The sequence below is a fragment of the Larus michahellis genome, chromosome 6 (genome assembly GCF_964199755.1).
Source record: "Larus michahellis chromosome 6, bLarMic1.1, whole genome shotgun sequence".
Taxonomy (NCBI): Eukaryota; Metazoa; Chordata; class Aves; order Charadriiformes; family Laridae; genus Larus; species Larus michahellis.
The window spans coordinates 9,503,004-9,517,504 of NC_133901.1; the positions used below are offsets into that span (position 1 = coordinate 9,503,004).

The 14,501-nt window shown below is 38.3% G+C and overlaps 1 protein-coding gene across 1 annotated transcript in view; it reads right to left on the reverse strand.

The window, feature by feature from the left end:
- GMPS (guanine monophosphate synthase) overlaps nucleotides 1-14,501 on the reverse strand; it is a 28,357-nt gene that overhangs the window by 1,193 nt on the left and 12,663 nt on the right. Inside the window, exons 6-15 of the mRNA XM_074589945.1 lie at nucleotides 12,731-12,924; nucleotides 12,275-12,440; nucleotides 10,634-10,785; nucleotides 9,982-10,155; nucleotides 8,075-8,180; nucleotides 6,915-7,030; nucleotides 5,756-5,881; nucleotides 4,494-4,609; nucleotides 2,701-2,831; nucleotides 920-1,092 (exon numbers count right to left, since the gene is read on the reverse strand). Of these exons, the coding sequence (XP_074446046.1) occupies nucleotides 920-1,092; nucleotides 2,701-2,831; nucleotides 4,494-4,609; nucleotides 5,756-5,881; nucleotides 6,915-7,030; nucleotides 8,075-8,180; nucleotides 9,982-10,155; nucleotides 10,634-10,785; nucleotides 12,275-12,440; nucleotides 12,731-12,924 (1,454 nt within the window). The remainder of the gene's footprint in view (nucleotides 1-919; nucleotides 1,093-2,700; nucleotides 2,832-4,493; nucleotides 4,610-5,755; nucleotides 5,882-6,914; nucleotides 7,031-8,074; nucleotides 8,181-9,981; nucleotides 10,156-10,633; nucleotides 10,786-12,274; nucleotides 12,441-12,730; nucleotides 12,925-14,501) is intronic.

A 14,501-nucleotide genomic window follows, 5' to 3' on the forward strand; every position in this document is an offset into this window, starting at 1 on the left:
TCCATGGAAAAACACAGAAAATTTTTAATCAAATATGATTATTTTCCTCATAAATTCCACAAGCTCTACTGTTTTGTCACCACATTATTACCTAGCCTTAAAGTGACCATTTTACATTTTAAAGAATGTGTGTGTGGGGGGGGTTGTTTAGTTAGTTATGGGTTTTGTGGTGTTTGGTTGTTTTGTTTGTGGGTTGTTTTTTTTTTTTTTAAACACAAACTTCAAGGTCAAATGAATCCTCATTTTATATAATGGAATAGTTTACATGGCAACTTAGCCTTGAATCGGTTCTTTTTAAATGGATAGGCTTCCTTAAAGTAGAATACTTCGGTTACATACAATTACTAAACAATGCCTATATGCTTTTAAAGTATGTTTAAATAAAAGTCAATTCTGTTCTTCATCTACACTGCATTCCCAGAGAGACAAAGTACTTGAAACTGGACATGGATAAAGTTTCCCAGAAAAATATGCCTAAACTTGACTCTTAAATCCTTTTAGCGACCTAAATAGAAAATAGCACACTTTGAGCTGTTAAACAGCAGCTTCCGGTAAAATCAGAAGTGGGGATCAAGAGCAATTCTGCAATTCAGGTCATTCCCAATTGCTAACGCAAAAAATTAATTTCAAAATCCCAAAAATAGTTAGGGTATTCTTTCTCTTTTAATTGATTGTATTTTGGCTCATGTCTGTTGGAAAGCCTTTAAGTTTGTCATACCCATCTGCCAGCTTCCCATGTTGTTACAGTTTTTCCCCCAAACCACCACTGGATTCTTCCTAATGAATACTATGAAAGAGAGAAAAATTTGCAACAAAAAATCAAAGGCAAGGCAAGCAATCAAGAGAGAGGGAAGAAAGTCAAAGTGAGCCATCTGCAGTACTAGCTCACGTTGAAAAGAAACTTGAGAACCTGTATTACCTCTTCTGGAAACTCATTACCAGGAGTTGCTGCAATACCAGTCATAAAATCACTTGTAATAAAAGTTCGAATAACCACAGATCTTTGACAGGAAGGTTGTTTCTGTAGGGGGTCCCGATCAAAATGTAACGGTGTCAGTATTATTGGCATCTGGCTAATTTTCCCGGCATAACCTTCAGAAAATAGTAGTACAAAGTGGATTAATTTGATTGAAAGACACAAACACGATAGCAGTTTTACAGAACTTCCCACGTGTACTTCAAACTATATACTAGGAGCTACATTTACATCTTCTGGGATCTTTTTGCTACTGCTACCACAGCTCAGAAGATCACACTCATTATACAATTATGTAATTAGTGGTGCATACACTAAAACTACTCAAATTGCCACTTGAAATAATCTTCAGCATTTGCAGGCATGCAGAACAAAACCAGATAACCTCCTGTTAACCCTGTAATTCGCTGTGAATGCGGTTCAGGATGTACTTTCCTTCCCACATAACAAGCCATGGGGTTTTATCTATCCCCATATCAAGCCCAATAAAGAGCCATTCTCAAGTATCTCTGTGTCTGACGTATTTAAGAGAAAGCTCTCAGGTGTCCCTGTTGCTGGTGGTTGATAGGTAATTCCAGATAACCATCTCTCACATTTTTTTTTTTTTTAAATATCTCCTTCCGAAAACCAATACACAGACCACCTAATCTCACTGTTTAAATGATCTAAAAGTTGGAGATTTGGGTGTGCGGCAGCGTGCAGAGCCAGCCTAACACTGATGCGGGCTCTCACCCTCTGCTAGCACCGGCCTGAGCTGTTGGTACAGGGAGTCTTTTCCACTGAACAACTCAAGTCTTATTTTTGGGAGCGATTCATTCACACAGAGCCCAGTGTCACCAGAAGTTAGCAAAACACAACTACAGTTTTACAAACACAACTGGCAGTGTTATCCTCACCCTTTGGGGGCTATTTTTGTACAGATTATGTTAAGAGAGCCTTGCAAACGGAATACATATTTTTAAAAAGATATATCCTTTCTAACTTCATTTATACAAAATATAGGCAAGTCTGATGAACTTCTTCTCACACATATCACATCTTCAAATATAATTAAGTAAAAAAAAAAAAGCCCCAAGCCTCAGAACTACTATCTTCCCAGACTCCACCTGTGTACCATATCACAGGATATTTGAATGCTCCCTGGATGTTAAGGGCTCGAAGCATTACCATCTGCTAGCCTGAAGTGCTTGGGTTTACAAATACAGCTTTTATTTTAAGTTAAGAAATACGAAATCACCACAGGTAGCAACTGGCACCACCATTAGAAACTTAGTATTTGGGCTCCCTTCTTTCCACATAAACCCCATGATTTAGAAACCACGTCAAGTTTCTTTACACAGTTTATTTACTTGTAAATACTGATGGCTGAGATCACCAGAACAGACAGGTTATTCGGTTGACTTTCAGCTGGCTAACAGCACTTTTTGCAGAAGTTTGCGCTGCAGTGAAGCACCACACCTCTGAGCTTCAGAACGCGTCAGAGGGAAGCCTCAGTCCCCCTAAATACCCTAAAATTAATTCTGCTAGCAGAAAGGCTAACAATTCCTGTCCTTTAGCTATCAGCTTCTACAACTTTCAGAAAAGGCTCTTGCCTGTCATCCCATGAATTTATCACTTCTTTGGAGATATTCAAGAAGCTTTTGACAGTAGCATTATATACTCAGTTAGGTTTGCAGAGATCTTAAAACAAGAGTCTAATCCGTGGGATAAGGCAAAGCACCTACCAGACTCCCTGAGAATATTGTGAGCCTCAAAATCAGCTTGACGTAAAGTGCTGAGGACTCCTGTTGTCAGGAAAGTGGGGGTGACATCTGTAGGAGGTTCTTTGACCGGTGGACCGAACACGTACACAACTCTGGAAAACAAACAGGATGGTAGAAAAACACATTTTGCACACACGGAATAAACCAGAATGCTAAAGACTGCATCTTTAGTATCACAGTGAGAAATAAAACTAGGGAAAAAAGTGTAATATTTGATTTTGCTCCTTAGCTACTAACTAGAGCTTAATATAACTTCATGCACATATTCCACGAACGTGACGTGCATACTAGCTTTACAAGTCAAATGTACTAATTTATTTTGGTTGGCTAGAGACTAGCAATAGCCACAATATTACTTACTCAAGAAAATAATCCTTTGAAAAAACAGAAATACTAACTCAGCAGTATCACAAACGGTGTTCTTTCAATTTTACTTTGATGTCAGTAAAAGTTAAGATTATTCTGAGAAAGCTACTTAATAAGTGCTTACAATTTCTATCTTCTCTCCTAATAGGAAACCACCAAAAAATACCATGAAACAGTAAACCTTACTGTTAACAAACAGCTGTGTTTTCAGCACAGGGCACTAACATTGCAATTTATAAATCTACATAACTACATCTGTAATAAAATATTTTCTGAATTCAAACCAGTCATATTTTTTTTAGGCTCATTCATTGCATTTCATATGTTGCAGAACAAAAAGCGAAGTATAATACTGTCTGACAGGCCTCATACAAGGATTTACTATGGTGTATACACACAAGTTATTTGAGTTTGTAGATACAAACCAAGAATACTTGTCCAAAATCCAAAGCAGAAAAATATGCAAGCTTTACATTCTGTATTTTTGTTTGTAATATAAAGTCTGCAAGCATAGCTGGGCAAAAGACCAACTATTTCAGTGCACTCCTCAAACTGCCAGCTTCAATGTCCCTGTAAACAGCAATGAAAGATTCTGAAAACATACCCTGGTACAGCAGGACTCCCAGAGATGTGTATATTCAGGAGGGAAGTATTAAATCCAAAAGAGCTTAAAGAAGATAGCTATGCTGTAAATCCAGCACATACTTTGAAATTGCACACGCAATCCTGATTTTATACCTTCTTTTGTTCCCTCTGCATTTAAAGTAACATCTTACAATTCAAGATCTTGCTTTTAAGAATAACACCTCTTTCAGTAGGCATCACTTTTGTGACAAGATTAAGTTTTGCTATAAGCAATTATAAGCAGTTTCGTCAGAAATTCGACAGCCAGGCAAAGAAGATATGCATTCTCCAAAACTGCTTTAATATCTAATCAACTTCAGCTGCTAGAAAAGTTATGGACTCAAGCAGCTAGAAAAATGCATATTCACAAAAAAGCTCAGACTGCCCAGCTTTGGAGCTTTCCTATGGGCCATTAGAACTGATAGTCCCACATAAATTCCCTTTTTGACAAAAAGCAAAAAAACACCACATGACATCACAACTCATCAACAGGCTTGGAATCTTTCAAAAAAGATTTTGCGTAAGTTACACTGGACGTTGTCTAATCAAGTGCTAAAAAAAACCGATAGGCTATCAATTTCTTTTTCAAGATAGTAATTCCAGAAATAAACCTATGTTTTGATTTATCATGTCTTTGTAACCTCTGCACGACACACCTGTCCAACATCTAAAAAAATTCCACCATAGAATGCCAATGCTTGTGTATGCTGAACTTCAATATATTAAGTAGATCATTAGAAATAAAGATAATTCAAAATACTTACCTGTTTATGTTGTGGCACATGCGTGGTATGAGCCTGGCAAGAAACATAAGAGACTCCCAGTGTGGAGCATCTTTACTAGAGATCCCACAAACATAGCTATATGAACGACAGTCACCCTATAAATTAAAAAAATAATAATAACTGAACATGAACTTTGCTGCCAAAATAGTTCACAATACTTTCCCCTTCATCCCATAGGTTCCAGGACTATACTTTGTGTCAACGTTTAGCAGACACTAAGCTGGTGAAATCAGTATGCTGAGAGATACCACATGAAAGATAGAATACAGAAAAAGACAGACCTCTTGTAAGCTAATAAGAGCGTATAAAAGGAAACTTTTCAGTATGGAAAGATTCATATGAGGTGACCTGAGCATAGGGATTGATTGTGGATTGTTATTTTTGATGGCACCATCTGAAGAAAACCCGTGATGAAGCGTAGAAATCTGCTGATGATATTGCTATTTAAGATAGTAAGAAAAGCTGACTGCACGGAGTTACAGAAGAGACACAAAAGATTAAGCAGCTGATAATGAAAGATGTAATTCAATACTGATAAAGCAAAGAAAGGTACTTTACAGCTATAACCAGGCAGTAAAGAAATCTTCCAACCTACTGCACGCTATTTCACGAGAATACCAGCTCAGTGTTTGGCGACAGAAACACAAACCAAATACCGAGGACAGCCCGCAGAAATTCCAGTGGCATTAGCAAAGGAGCGAAAGTTAAAAAAAAAAAAACCAAACCACTATGCCATTGCACAGATTCAAGTGTTCCTCTACCCTGAACAGCCTGCGCTGCTCTAGTTCCTTTCCTGACAAGGATAAGGATATAGTACAATCTGAAAAAGTACAGGAAAGGGCAACGAGCACGTTCAAATGTAGGAAGCAGGGTTTTTTTGATCAACTTAGTCTAGGACTCCTCAGCCTTAAAAGTTACAGCAGAAGTCTACAAGTTATGAAGTCATGAAGAAACTGCCTGTAAATGGCCACCATTATCCAACCTCAATGACATCCTCAAATACACTCAAGTGTATTTGCATTTACTCAAGTGTCTATTTGGATGTCTTGACACCTTTGCACTACACACCAGCACTGACAAATGACAATAACGTAGCTATCACAGTCACTTGAAGCTTATGTTCTGGAGTCAAGCCCTTTATTTCCATTCAGTCTTAAAGCAGCAATTATTATGCTTCACTGCAGCCTGCCACACTGCCAGGAGGCAGCTTTCAGAACATCCCTTGGATTGAATCCATTTACCTGCACTCCCACAGTTTTGATTGGTAACAAGAAGGCATTCAGTGAATGTAGGCTTGTAATCTGCATCAGCTTCTCCTGGTCTTCTTCGGTTGTACACGCTTTGACCCTTTGCAGCAAAGTATGTGGCTGTGCAATGATGCAGAGAAATAATTTTTAATTAAATAAAATCCCCAAGCACACAAATAGAACTTTTATATAATAATTTTATTTGCATTGTAAGTAGCCGATTGCTTAGATTTAGTCCACATTTACCCCCTTGGAACTACTTAAAAAAAACCCCTTTCATTTAACAATTAAATTTTAGCAAAAGCAATTTTATTTGCTTGGACTGCATGTAGTTTAAGATGAACCTCTCTCCAAGGCCATAGATGAAGCTCTTTTCTTATGCTCATTCTCTCTTTCACAAAGCTATACTTTTCATTTTTGTTTATTTCAGATACAGAACAAAGTAATATCCTGTTACACTACACTGCAATTCAACAAGTTTTCAAGGAACTACTCCCCTTCAATGTTTTGGAAGTCGTTTTGAACTTAGAACTTCAACTTAGAGTGGGCTCTTTCCAGCCCCTGCAGTTTAGTTCAAGTGAGCTTACAGTAATCATGAAGGTTATAACAGTTAAGAGATTAAGAATTTAAAAGTAATCTATTAAAAACTTCAGGTTTCTCTTCAAAACATCTGGCAAGCACTAGTTCCTTGCTCCTGCACTTTAATTTAGACATTCAGTGATTGTTAGAGCATGTAAATCTCGAAAGTTACAGTTATTTTAGGAAGGGAAAAACCTTCAGAAATTCTCATCTGCACAAAATTTAATTAAACCAAAATTTATTTACTATTTGAAAGGTGTATAAACTTCCATTTTCCAGAAATTGTTTAACACTTGCACTAGTCATGGTGCAAAAAAATTCTATTGTACTACACTGAATGGCTTCAAGTGAATTGTACTGGAATGCGTTACTCCTTAAAGAGCACAAGTAAGTAGTTTTAAACATTTAGCAGCTTAAACCTCACAGAATCACAGAATGGTAGGGTTGGCAGGGACCGCTGGAGATCATCTAGTCCAACCCTCCTGCCAGAACAGAGTCACCTAGAGCCTCATTGCAGGCCACTACAGAATGATCATAGTATTTTATGCATATTAGAGTTTAGTGATTTTGCTACCTTCTTAACGCTTGCAGAAAAATCTGCAACTATTTTCAAAATGTTGTTTGTTTCAGGAAAATCTTTGCACACGTAAGGCTCTTCAGCACATATCACTCTAATTGCTAGACCAGGACCTGCAATGCAAAGTTGAGAAAAACCATTATACTAAACAACGGGAAAGCTGACTTTCATCTAAAAATGTGCCAGCATCTGGAACAGCAGTCAATCACTGAGTAGAGTGTGCTTTGCCATTGTACCTATACTTCAATTGTCTTAACACCCTACAAGACAAAAAAAAAAATTCACAAGCAGTTTATTCTGGAACAGTATTTCTGTTCAGTACATTTAAGCACTATTTACCTATATCTTAAATTGGATAGTTGTGTAAAGCAGCAGTTAGTGGTGAAGTGCAGGAGAAGGCAAGTCAAAGTGAACAGGAACTTCCTCCTTCCCTTTGCTAGGCAACCGGGATGAAAGACTTGGTTATAACACACAGTTGAGTCTCCGTTGGTTTTAAAGACCCCTGTTGGCTATTTGACCTTTTAGCTTCTTAATAGAAAAGCACACATAATTTACTGGAAGTGCCTGAAGACAGCTTCTTGCATTTCATGTGATGCTGGTACATTAGCACAACAGCCTATGCACTCTGCCAGTGACTACTACACACCCTGCAGGACAATTTTAAAACACATGGACAGAAAAACATAACCCCCCTAAAAGGATGTGGGCTTTGCTGTATTATATGCTTTGATGTTTCCCGGTGGAGAACTCGTTATTTTCCATGCAATCATTTTCAAAACAGGAAATGTTCCTTAGAAAGGCAGGTAGATATAGGCCATTATTTCAAGAAAGATACATTTGACAGCTGAAGACGCATTCAGCTGTACTTCACTGATAATTCTTGCTTTGGCTTATGCAACTGAAAATAAACAAATACAGCTAAAAGCAAACTAAATTATAAAACTTTTCCTTTAATCTCTATACATAATAAAGCTGCTCTCAAATCCTCTTTTTCTGAAGAAAGATCCTGCTTAAGTAAAAACTAATAAATCCATCAATTTTTTCCTGTTTATAGTTTTAGGCTTCAACATAAATTTATTCTACAGGTTAAGTATATTCTAAACAATACTGACATGATCCATAGCCCTTCGCTAAGTAGCACAGATCACCACTCATACCTGGGAAGGGATGCCTCGAAACCAGCTCTTCAGGAAGACCAAGTTCTCTCCCTAGTACTCGCACTTCATCTTTGTGAAAGTCTTTCAGTGGTTCTATTACCTTACCCTTAAAAAAAAAAAAAAAGGTAATTTAGAGTCCAGCTTACACATTCAAACAAAAAGCCTCAAATGTTTAGGTTATGGCAGTCAAACTGGCCTGCTTTTCACAGTATCGGCTGCCAACATTTGCATAAGCCCTGCAAAGAAAAGTACGTGTGAATGTGGGCTTTGTAAAACAGTTGCAGGACAGAGGCTAAGACAAGGAAGTTTAAGTTCGTGCCAAAAATATCAATGGCTCCATCAGTGTAGATATAGCTGTAGGTCAAGCCTGCTCTGACTGTCTTCAGAAATTCAAACCCTTCTCCTCTTCCCTAGATGTTCAAACCAAACTAAAAGCCTTGAAAATACTTTTTACAGTATTAGAAGTGTGGGTCAGTAACGGTTACTTTCTCTCCTATGGCCGGGCACTTACTAATAACCAACACCTTCCAACAAGAGCACCTTCCAACAGGATTATTATGTGATGTCTCATATGTTGATTCTTTCTTATTTTATAATACGGTTAGAGAACTTTCCATTCTAATGTCAGAAAAGGCAAAACAGGGGAGTCTCTGACATTTGCTTCATGTGCTAATAGTTAAAGAGCTCTGCGCAAGAAAGGTATTCAAAAAGCTTTTCTGGACTCTAGACTAAACAGACCGAACAAGAGTGCAATCAAAGGGACGGGACTTGGGCTGCTTATCTTCAGGCAGTTCAACCTCCTGTGTTCACATCATCTTCAATCTCATCCATGGATGTCCACGTGGGGTCATTTCAGAAAGACTTGCGAGTCCTTAAATTGACAACTGGCAAACTGATTGTGTGCCACCAGCATACTGCTGGCAGACAGACAATCAGGTTACTAGTAACGTGATGCAGAAGCTGCATAAGAACAGAAAGAACTCATCCTGCAGGAACTATCTCTAGATTTCAACCCATTTAAATATATTGTTCTCATGCTCTCCCAAAATAGAGCAGAATACTATGCTTGCAGTGATGAATGTTACTAGAAGTTCAAAAGAAGGAGAACTTTGGCCCTCTCTCTCAACAGGAGCTGATTATGTTTTCACTAAAGCACTGTCACAGCTCTTGCCTGAATCCATAATGTGCCAGATCTGGACTATTGGTACCTAAAGATTACCCATTGACTGGTGTTCAGAACAAGATACAACAGAAGGAATAGAGTAATCCATTACATCATGAATTCCAGCTGAACCAGAATAAAGTTGTCTGAGAAAAGTCTTAAAACTACTCTCCTGGTACAGGCATTTGCTTCCTTACTGGGATGCAAGATTTGTTGAGGGTTAAAAAGTAGGAGAGTGAGGAAACAGCTTGCAGCTGAGAACACCATTGTTCACACTGAATGAATCCAGGTTCAATCTGTTGACATGAGGGTGTCACCATGAGGGTGGTGAGACACTGGAACAGGTTGCCCAGAGAGGTGGTGGAAGCCCCATCCCTGAAAGTTTTTAAGGCCAGGCTGGACGGGGCTCTGAGCAACCTGATCTAGTGGGAGATGTCCCTGCCTACGGCAGGGGAGTTGGAAATAGATGATTTTAAGGTCCCTTCCAACCCTAACAATTCTATGATTCTATGACGTCTTCCTCAGTATCCAATGCTGGACAACACTCAAACAATTTTGACTACTTTGGGAACGTAGGGGCTAAAAAGAAGTGTAATGAATTGCACCCTATTACAATAGAATCTAAAGGGCCTCACCAGGACAGGGTCACATCAACATGGGACAGTTATACCAGCAAAACACAGAAGTTTTTCATTTTGATACTCAGCTTAACATTTGTGAGAACCAGAAGGATATTTTTGCTTACCTCTTCTCTTAACTTTCGAATCAGCTCTGTATCATTATGGTGAGTTTTGATCACTTCAGCTTTGCCACTTGCAACAAGGGAAGCACTTTCAATGAGATCAGGTCTGAGGGTACCCTGAGCAAGAAAAACCTCTTCAGGTTTCAGATTCATTTCTCCAATAACTTCATTGGCAATCTGCAAGATGGAGAGGAAAAAAAAAAAAAAAGGCATTCCAATCTACTTGTCAGTTATCAAAGGCCTGCATCATCAACACTGATAGCTGAGAGACAGAAAATGGCTCATCTTCAGCAAAGCAATGGAAGCATGCTCCAATCCACATTACCCATTGATTTGGTGGGAAAAAAAAAAAAAAAAACAAACACCACATTATATACAAGTTTATGTAACAGAAATGAATGGCCAACCAATACAGTACATCTAAACACAAAGCTGGATCTAGTACAATGCATGTGAACCGTGTTGTGACCGCTAAATGACTGTGGAAAATTTTAGGCTTAGTATGTACCAAAGGCTTCTTAGGTCACCCACAACTTAAAACCACTGATGCCATTGAGTGCATAGTGCTTTAGAATGAAACAGTCTGACATAGAAGATGTATCTAGAAATCATGTCATTTTTAAAAAGGCAACCAACAAATAACTATAAATATTACCTTAACAAACGTATCACCAATAATTTTTCTTTTTTCTTCAGGACTTGTAGTCATATTTAAAGTCTTGCTAATTCTTTTACGTGGAGTTCTGTCTTCATCCGAGATGGGCAGAGTTGTTGTACCATTATAAAAGGAATGGGCTGCATTCACCACTGTATGAAATTACAGGAATTTGTTGTCAAAGCCAGTAAAGATTTTTATGCAAGGTTGCAAAAAAATAAGTTTCACTTTATTGCTTTGAAAAAAGAAAATAAAAATCAGTCCAGTCCTTTAACTATTAACTGCATTAGATAAGCCTGTTCAATCCCTCAAGAATTAATTGTAATAAAAGCATTTTATTTGTCTTATTAACCTACTCTAGAGGGCAATATTTTTCATATTACGAGTCTAGGCAGCTGTGTGAAAGTTCAGTTCTTGATTTCCCTCTTAGATTATAATTTACTTGCTTTATTTAAATAGTTTACAGGATGGTATTTCCCCAGGGCCTTTCGGCAACCAAAATTAAATGATGCACTATTTACTCATGGTACATTATATGCTGCTTAATTTAGAGAGGCTCTCAATGCAGAGATCAGCTAGGAGGCTCTTTGGCATCTTTTACCAGCACTGAACTCCATGACCTACAGAAGAAGCATTTGCAGCAAAGGGATTCCCTCAATTTATTTCTCTAGCAGCCTGGTTTACAGAGGGCAAAAAAAAAAAGTGTATAGAACAAAGCTTAGGCTTTGCTACATCAGGATGTTGCAGCCCAATCTGCAAGATGCTAACGTGCCACCTCCCTGCACTGTTTCACACTGTCAGGCTAGTGGAAAGCATTGCTCACCTAGTGCCATGCTTCCTGACCAAAACACAAGAGAATCACTTGACAGCAGTCCTTACGCACAGCCCCAGGAACAGGCAGCTATTACTTATGAAATAAATCAGTCAGGCAGTATAAAGAAGCTCTCATTGTTCGCACAACTCAAACACATAATTTGTCTTCTCTGACCTCCTTCTACTTCAAGCACCAAAAAACTCTAAACCTTATCAGCCATGACAAGGTACCTTCCGCTCTCTCATAACCTATTGCTTCTCAACAAGCTACTCCAAAAACAACTAAAACGCACCTATTTAAAAGCCAGGAGAGTGGAAAAAAAAAAAGCCTTGAAAAAGTAATTTTGGCTGTAACGGAATTCAATCACCCAAATGAGCTTACAGTTTAAAAAGAAAGAGGTCTAGGACAAGAAATAAAGCCCCAGTGGAGGACTGTTAACCAAGCCACTGAAGAAAACTGCAGTCAAATGAGTTTTGCAGCAGGTGAAAAGGATTACTTACCCACCAGCAGAAAAGTGACTGAGCACCAGTGAGTGAGGCACACACCCCCTGCTTTGTTGTGCCCCGATAGCAGGTTATCACATCTCAACAACTGAAGAGATAGGTCAGTTCATTGTATGCTCCAATCAAGTAAGTAAGGCTTAAAATTTAGCTTTGAATTTTGTGAATAGGCTTAGGTTGTTCCAAATTAGCAACCATGCTTTGGTATATAAAGTCTGAGAACTGCAAAGGTCAATTCAAATCAATGAAACAAAACACTAAACGTAAATTTTAGAACACTGGCTGTATCATTAGTGATATCAGGCATACTTAACAAAATTATGGTACCTTTAACTTGAATCCCAAGTTTTTTGAGTGCCTCCTCCACAGACTGACTCTCTCTCTTCCGCATAAATCCATTATCTATGTGTACAGCTATGACCTGATCTCGGTTTAAAGCTCGGTTCAGGAGAGCAGTACATACTGTTGAGTCCACACCGCCACTGAGTAAAACCTAAGGATAAAAAAATATACAAAACCAAAATTTGGTCAGCTGTCTACAGGGAAAGTAGATACGACTGTGAGGATTAGAACAGACTATTGACTTAGAGCCAATGATGTGGAAGAAAACAAGTTGTCAAACAACGTATTGATCCAATTGTGCAAATTGTCTAAAACTTCATTAATATATTACAGAAATCATGGCAATTCTGCATTTTTCAATTTAACCTCAGTAACTGTAAGCGTCAGTGTTTCTACCAGGCTTTTGCAAATAATCTTTCAGCTTTGTTTCAATCTACTTACCAGGACTTTTGATGAGCCCACTTTCTCTTTGATATCTTGAATGCACTGAAGCTCTCTGTTTTCCACTGTAAAGGTGCCACTGCATCCCGCAATATCATAAAGAAAATTCTTCAGGATCATTTTTCCATTCACTGTGAGGCTAACTTCAGGGTGGAACTGTGCTCCATACAGTTTCTTAGATTCATTTGCTATGCCTTCATTGGTGCAAAGAAATGAGCATGACCAAAAAAAAAATTGGAAGTGAAATGCATACCCAAGAAAGTCAAGCATAGACTTTTTGGAGAGATTTATTCTGCCACATTTTGTCATAATCACTTTTGGCACAAATCAACCATCAAAACCAAAGATTCTGGTTAAGATTAGGAACAGGGGTACTTGTTACATATCTAGAACACACAATCCCTCAGAAACCAGGGAAAACATCTCAGACATCCTAGGAAAACCATTGAGAAAACAGGAAATCAATTACATTAATTTTTTCCTCACCACAGGATACCTCTACAACCCTACAACTAAGCCACATGGACACAGCTGCACCCACAGTAAAAGGGTTGTGCTTGTCAAGCTGTGCAGATGTCCCTGCAGGAGCACGCCTGTGAGCACCACCCCTCTTTAACAGTCTCTGGAGGTTTACTTTGAGTAGATCACAACACTGCATTTTGCAGCAAGCGTTGATCAGACTGGGATTAAAAAAAGCAGTAGGGAAACCGCCTAATTCCACCGACCTGCGTCAGACTCCCACGTACATGGTACCTCTGTATTTCTTTGGCTCCTGGAAGCCTGGCTACCACTTTACCAGCATTTCTTTGCTTGCTTAGGCACAAGGAGCCACAGGCTTTTATAAAAGCCCATGGGAAATGGCACAGGAAAGTGTTGTGGATAGGAAAGGTACAACTCTGTTTCTAATGCCTACAAAAAGCAGGGTTAAAGGTATCAGAGCCCTGGTGCAGCTTGCACACTGGATGCAGCAAACTTTACACAGCAAAACAATTTATAGAGAGATCTGAGCAGTCATGAGCTCTAGATCACTTTGAAGGCAACCCAGAATACAATGAATGCTCCGTTTAATCTTAACAGTAGTTTGGAAAGAATCTTTCCATAACGAGACATTCTTAAATCTTTTAAAAAGCCAGATTTTCTCAAATTAGTTACTTGTCCAATTTAAGAGCAGCAGCTCAAGCTTTTCTTTTTTTTTTTTTTTTTTAAATGAAAGATTTAAAATAAACCAGGTGAATAGTTTGAGATCTTACTAAGAGGCTCTGCAAACTTAAGACCTTTTCAGGTCTCCCATCTCCTAGAAAGAGACTCAAAGAGTCTGTTTGGCATTCAATAACTTGAGTAGCTTTCAAAAACCAAATTCTAAGGTTCTACATTTTTCTGTGACAATCTGCGTGGAATATTTGAAACACTGCTTTCAGTACCAACATTTTTTTTGCTCAGTTGAACATTCATGCAATAATATTAAATACAATAGCAAGTTAATCAAGCTTTAGTAATTAAACAGGGTTTCACTTGTACTATTACAGTGCAAAAACCAAACAGCACTTACGCTGCACACTACAGTACATGTCTTCCCCTCCCGGGCCTTAAGGGCACACAATATTTTATTTCAAAGAGAAACAACACGTGCATACTTTAAAATAAACTGTAGAAGTAAAGTTAAATTTTCCTTAAGCTACCAATTTAAAAACAGAACCTTTCATTTTCATGTCTATTTCTTTCTTTAGTATCATGACAGCACAATACGCAAGCAAACACAAGAAATTGTTAA